Genomic DNA, 6,782 nt, shown 5'->3' on the forward strand with positions numbered 1-6,782 from the left:
TTAATTAATTAATTAATTCCAATACAAAACTACAATCTCAAACCATCATGCAGTGGAACTTTTCACTAATAGTAAAACTATAAATAAAAATGGATGAATCGACATTCATCATCATGTTTGCCTGATCAGGTCAGCATTAAAGTCAAACAGTATTTAGAGCAGAGGTTCTCAAACTGTGGTCCCAGGACCCCCAGGGGTCCGTGAGTCGTATTTTTGGGATTAAAGAGGCTGATATCATGTAAAATATTTATATATATTTTTGAGTTTTATATCATGTTTTAATGTTCTCCTCTCATCAAAAACATGTCCAGAGTCTAACTTTGACTCATTCATGCATGTTTGATGAATCCTGCAGTGTCCTGAGGCAGCAGGCAGGGGAGCAGAAACAACCAGTTTGGACCAGAACCACCTTTTTGGACCAGCTCCTCCTTTGGGCTGTCTCCAAGCGGAGCCTCCTCCTCACAGAGCACACACCCACCGTGCTGAAATGGGCGGAGCAGAAGGAGGTTCTTAAAGAGACAGAGGCCAATGTCAAGGTGTTTTGAAACAGATGTGATGAGAAGTCAAGTTTATTTTCTATTTAAACATAAAAACAACATTTTAATAACAACTGAAGGCAACATAGATACTTTATAATGGTATAGTATTTAAATATATGCCTGAGAAACACATAATATTGCCTCTTTAAAAAATGCACATGGAGAACAGAACAAACATACTAAACCAAACAAAAGATAATATTTAGGAGGTAAAATGACAGTGAACTATTTTTAAAACAGCATGGGGTTTATAAGGGGGTCCCTGGAAATTATTTACCTTTGTAAGGGGTCCTCAGACCCAAAACTAGGAGAACCCCTGATTGAGTTCAGTAAACCTGAACGTGTTTGAAAGCTTTGAGCTGGAACAAAGTTTTCATTACCGATAAACTACAGAAGAAAAGTCAGGATCCATTCATCGGTGCTACAAACTCAAACATCAGAGGGAAACATTCCTGTGGGCCGATGAAAACACTGATTTCACTGTCAGCCGAGAGGCGGAGCTAACGTTTCACTCCTGTTTGTCTCTCTCCAGACCTCCAGCAGCAAGAGGAAGTTCTCCTGGATCAGCTGCTGGACTGCTCCAGTCTGGACCAGAAGGAACCAGAACCTCCACAGATGAAGGAGGAAGAGGAGGATCTCAGCATCAGTCAGGTTAAGGAGCAGCTTGAACCGAAACAGGAGACCAGAACCTTCCCTGTGACTCTTGTTGATGAAGACCAGCAGGAACTAGAACCCAGCTCGGACCTCTCTCCCATCTCTGAGAGTCTGAGTGGTCCCGGCTCAGTTCAGAGGCTTTCACAGTGTGAGTTCTGTGACAAAACCTTTAAGTTTAAATCGCAGCTGAAGGAACACTACAGCGTCCACACTAGTGAGAAACCCTTTGTTTGTCAGACCTGTGGGAAAAGTTTCCGGATGATTTATTACTTAAAGACCCACATGAGAACCCACACGGGGGAGACGCCATTTTGTTGTAAAACATGCGGGAAAGGTTTCACTCAAAGTGGGAACTTGACATCTCACATGAGGGTTCACACCGGTGAGAGACCCTACCTGTGTGAGACCTGTGGGAAAGGTTTTGGTAACAGCAGAGGTTTGTTTCACCACATGAAAATTCACGCCGGTAAGAAACCATTTTCTTGTGAAACATGTGGGAAAGATTTCGTTCAAAAAGGGAACTTGACCGCTCACATGAGGACTTGCCTCGGTGAGCGTCTGTATCCATGTGAACCATGTGGGAAAGATTTTACTGACAGGAGAGTCTGGTTGGACCACATGAGAGTTCACGCCAGTGAGAAACCATTTTCCTGCACACTGTGTGGGCAGCGCTTCAGTCACAGCTGCTCTTTGACTGTTCACACGAGAACGCACACGGGCAAGAAGCCCTTTTCATGTCGAACATGTGGGAAAAGTTTCACACAAAGCGGGAACCTGAATGTGCACATGAGGACTCACAGCAGCGAGAGACCGTTTCCCTGTGAAATGTGTGGGAAAGTTTCAAATCCAGACAATATTTAACGACGCACATGAGAATTCACACAGAGGAGAAACCATAAAGCTGTCCAGGAAACAACTCCAGATTAAAAATCATAGATAATGTAGAAATACACAAGAGTAGAAGTATTGTTGGACTGAAATAAAAACTTTTCTGTGTAACTTGTTCTAATAAACCTGATGAAGCTGCAGACGTGTTTGAAGTCATTTAATGTATAAAAAGCTTTAAAACAAAGTGTTGTCATGGTAACGGGTCAGAAACATGTCAGAGGCTGAGCGATCAGCAGAGGGATGAATAGGATCAGTGTTTGGTGATTTATGGAGCTGCAGCTGTCGCTGGGTCCCTGCAGGGACAGGAAACAGATCTGAGGTCAGCTGACAGGAAGTAAAGCCGTCACTTCCTGTTTGGGTCTGATGGATGATGCTCAGACTTTATGACTCTTTTTATTTTTTTTCCTCACCCTATCTTTGGCGTCTGACATCTCTCCTACATCTTGTTCTGTGCTCGGCGTCACTATGAAGACATAAAACAGATTCATCTGTTAGAACCACAGAGAACCGACCCAAACGGTTCTGATCCAGAACCCCCCCCCCCCCCGCCTGCTCTCACCGAAGTAATAATCAAAGGTGTAGTTGTAGTCGTAGTCAGGTGTAGGCGTTACAAGAGAGTCATAGTTATAAAAAACTGTTGTTTCCTCGTCTTCATCACTTCTGACCTTTCCTGTTAAAAAATAAAAACATCAAAAGTCAGGATCAGGTTTTATCAGGTTTAAATTAATCAGGTTTGTTTTAATCAGGTTTATGTAGAAACATGGAGGTTTGTGTGTGTGTGGGGGGGCAGTGACAGAAAAAACAAACGCTACTGAAAGTGCAGCTTGAAACTTCAACAGGTCAGAGGTTAAAATAATATAATTAAGTGTTAAAATCAGACAGTTGATCAGATTTTTATTTCGTCTCTGAAGTGAGCTGGAGAACAGGAAATGATCGTTACTGAACTCATAAACTGGTCCGGAGGGTTGAGGATCAGGATTTTCTGTCTCTACCAGCTTGCTGTAAATCTGAAGTTTTTCACCAGCTCTCAGATGTCAGTTTTTCTTTCAGTCTGAGTCTGAGGCGGTCCCGCGGTGACCTCTGACCCCTCAGATGGCAGGCCCGTCTCTCTGCAGAGGACTGATGGATGCTGTTTTGCTTGGTTCTCACAGCAGACAGGAGTTTGGCTCAAAGTTTCCTGTTTCTGAGGGAACTTGCCCGTTTTAAGAACAACATGAACTGGAGCGTTCTCCTGTCTGAAGATAATGTGACGAGTTCAGACCTGTCGGCCGTCAGAGCCTCGGGCAGGACAAACAGAAAGTTAGCTGTCAGCAGCTCAGCTCTCTGAGAAGGAAAGGATCCATCTGCTGAGAGGATTTCATCACCGAGGACAGAGATGTTCAACATAAATCTGAAGTTTCTGATGAAACCATTTCAGTTTGATTTGTTGTCCTCTTGTGAAAAATCTCTGTTGAATGATGGACCTCAAATAGTTTGGGAATGACCTTTGACCTTTCTCAGACCATCACAGGGACACAGATAAAAACACAAACAACTATCCACACTCAGGTCACACTGAAGAGCTCAAAAAGTATTTCAAACTGGGAACTCTGGAATCAGATCCCCCTGCTGCTTCACAAACTTTAAATTACATTAATACTTTATCATATCTACCACAGTAAATTATGATTATCATGAGGAGTCTTTAACATTGAGATTTAATCAGGGAGTCAAATATTTATAAATTTATTATAAATTATAATTAAAGAGGAGCCGTGCAAATTTATGCTTGTATCAAGTAGCGCTTCATGCTACTAGGTACCCCCGAAGTAGCTCCTAGGCTCAAAAAGTGTGGTGACCCCCGCCATAGATGTTAATTTGCTAACACATAGCATACATGTTTCCTTCTGTAAACACCGTAGATGCTAACATGTAGCAGTCATGTTTTTTTTCTGTAAACACCCTGGATGCTAACAATAACACAGCATTCGTGTTTCCTTCTGTAAACACCATGGATGCTAAATGCTAACACGTAGCATCCATGTTTTCTTCTGTAAACACCATAGATGCTAACATGTAGCATCCGTGTTTTCTTCTGTAAACACCATAGATGCTAACATGTAACATCCGTGTTTTCTTCTGTAAACACCATAGATGCTAACATGCTAACATGTAGCACTCGTGTTTTTTTCTGTAAACACCCTGGGTGCTAACAATAACACAGCATTCGTGTTTCCTTCTGTAAACACCATGGATACTAAATGCTAACACGTAGCATCCATGTTTCCTTCTGTAAACACCATAGATGCTAACATGTAGCATCCGTGTTTTCTTCTGTAAACACCATAGATGCTAACATGCTAACATGTAGCATCCATGTTTCTTTCTCTAAACACCATGGATACTAAATGCTAACATGTAACATATGTATTTCCTTCTGTAAACACCATGGATGTTAAAAGCTAACATGCAGCATCCATGTTTTCTTCTGTAAACACCCTGGGTGCTAATATTAACGTTGCAGTCATGTTTCCTTCTGTAAACACCATAGATGCTAACATGTAGCATCCGTGTTTCCTTCTGTAAACACATTGGATGCTAAATGCGAACATGTAGCATCTGTGTTTCCTTCTGTAAACACATTGGATGCTAAATGCTAACATGTAGCATCCGTGTTTCCTTCTGTAAACACATTGGATGCTAAATGCGAACATGTAGCATACGTATTTCCTTCTGTAAACACATTGGATGCTAAATGCGAACATGTAGCATACGTATTTCCTTCTGTAAACACCTTGGATGCTAAATGCTAACATGTAGCATCTGTGTTTCCTTCTGTAAACATATTGGATGCTAAATGCTAACATGTAGCATACGTATTTCCTTCTATAAACACCATAGATGCTAACAATGAGCATCCGTGTTTCCTTCTGTAAACACATTGGATGCTAAATGCTAACATGTAGCATACGTATTTCCTTCTGTAAACACCATGGATGTTAAATGCTAACATGTAGGACATGTTGGACCTGAACTGCCAAACATCAGGTGTTTTTCCTGCAGCTCCGGAGTTTTAGTTTATTTATTATTGTTTTATTTTGTGACCTGTCTCATCTTTAGTGTGAAAATCCCGCTGAGCTCAGCATACTGAACGTGAAACATGCTGACTCATGTTTCAGACAGATGACTGATGTTTCAGGGTTTTGTCTCTTTGTTTGGTTTGTTGACGGTTTGGGGGGAGAATTGTGAAAGATCGGCTCGTCCTCCTGTCTGATCACATCCTGAGGATAAAGTTTCACAACCGAACAAAGAAAGTGTGCCGGGAGTCAGAGAAAGATTCACTTTCAGCTTCATCTTTTCTTCATCAGATAAAAACATTAAATCACGCCGAAGACAAGCAACTGATAAAAAATGAAAACACTGCCAGGAAAATAATCTGACAGTTTAAAACAATCCAGAGTCTGTTTTTAATCTGAGACCTGCTGGATTGTTTGACTCGAGGGCAGCAGGAGGGTTAAACTCCTCCCCCTCCTCTCCTCAGGTTGGGGGTCCTAATCCTCTGGATTATCTTCAGTACAGTTCCTCCTGGCTTCAAGCTGAACTCCTCCACAGCCATCATAAATAACTGCCGGTCCTTTTCTCTCTGGGTTCTGAGGATCCGATCCTCCAACTGTTAGAACCCAGATAATTGAGCCTCAGATCTGGAAGTTCTGCAGGAAAAAACTCCAGAAGTTTTTGTTTCAGTAAAGATATTTGTTGGGAGGATTCATTCGAACTTTGTTTTGTTTTATTTGTTTGTTTTTGAGACACAAAGGATGAAGACGATAAACGAGTCGACGTCTTTACGAGCTGAGAACTCAGCAAACCCGCTGACAGTTCTGTGGTTTTACTGCAGGACCCTGTTCAGGATTTACACAGACCCCCTCTGAACGACCGAGGGTCTTCTGGGGGGTCATAAAACCAGTTCCTGCGGACGTGTTGAGGTTTCAGCAGCYCTCTGAAACAGACGCAGGTCTGTCTGGTAAAGAGCTGCGGTGGCCATCTTGAATCAAACTGACAAAAGTTAATCAGGTGATAATTTTCTGACAGGTTTAATTAAATGCTTTAGAAGATATTTTGCTAACAGAGAACACCAATATAGGCATAACTACCCTCCGCCGTGACAAACAGGAAACATTTAACCCTCCAATAAACCTTTCAGATTAAGACAAGTCTGTTCAAAGAGCCATCTGCAACAGGTAAGATATTTGTTATCATTTTCCTACAGAAGCTCAGTTCAGAATGTTCGAAGTGTTTAATTTATCAGGAGCAGGCGCACAAGAGGAACTCGAACATAAAACGGATTTGTTGCATAAAACAAAAATGCTGACGAGGCAAAATTTACAGAACATAGTAGAGAACCGAGACTGAACCAATCATTGGGCCTCATGCAAGAACCATTCATACGCACAGATTTGTTCTTAAGTTGTGCGTACGAGTGATTTAGGAGAATTTGTGACATTCACCAATATTTTCGTATTCTAAGATTTTTTTCAGATACGAACAAAATTCAGGAGTGGTCCAGACCTGTCGTATATTTTACCAGCAGTCAGTCTGCTGTTATCCAGACGGGTTTTCTTCACTAATAACTTTATATTTCATTAGTTTAGTTTGAAGATATTTTGAGTTGAAAATAAATCAGACTCCATAATTATGTTGACAATAGGCTATTCTGCTTGAATT

The 6,782-nt window shown here is 41.5% G+C and overlaps 1 protein-coding gene across 1 annotated transcript; it reads left to right on the forward strand.

Moving 5' to 3' along the window:
- Nucleotides 1-515: 515 nt before the first annotated feature.
- On the forward strand, nucleotides 516-2,371 carry LOC106533523 (gastrula zinc finger protein XlCGF8.2DB). Its single transcript, XM_014029864.1, has 2 exons — nucleotides 516-536; nucleotides 1,072-2,371. The coding sequence occupies exon 2, from the start codon at nucleotides 1,155-1,157 to the stop codon at nucleotides 2,052-2,054; it is 900 nt and encodes a 299-aa protein (XP_013885318.1). The 5' UTR covers nucleotides 516-536; nucleotides 1,072-1,154; the 3' UTR covers nucleotides 2,055-2,371.
- The last annotated feature ends 4,411 nt before the right edge of the window (nucleotides 2,372-6,782 follow it).

Source organism: Austrofundulus limnaeus, unplaced genomic scaffold (genome assembly GCF_001266775.1).
Source record: "Austrofundulus limnaeus strain Quisiro unplaced genomic scaffold, Austrofundulus_limnaeus-1.0 Scaffold960, whole genome shotgun sequence".
Lineage (NCBI taxonomy): Eukaryota > Metazoa > Chordata > Actinopteri > Cyprinodontiformes > Rivulidae > Austrofundulus > Austrofundulus limnaeus.

Bases quoted from the DNA above. Each gene is read 5' to 3' on its own strand.
- LOC106533523 (XM_014029864.1), top strand. From the start codon at position 1,155: ATGAAGGAGGAAGAGGAGGATCTCAGCATCAGTCAGGTTAAGGAGCAG.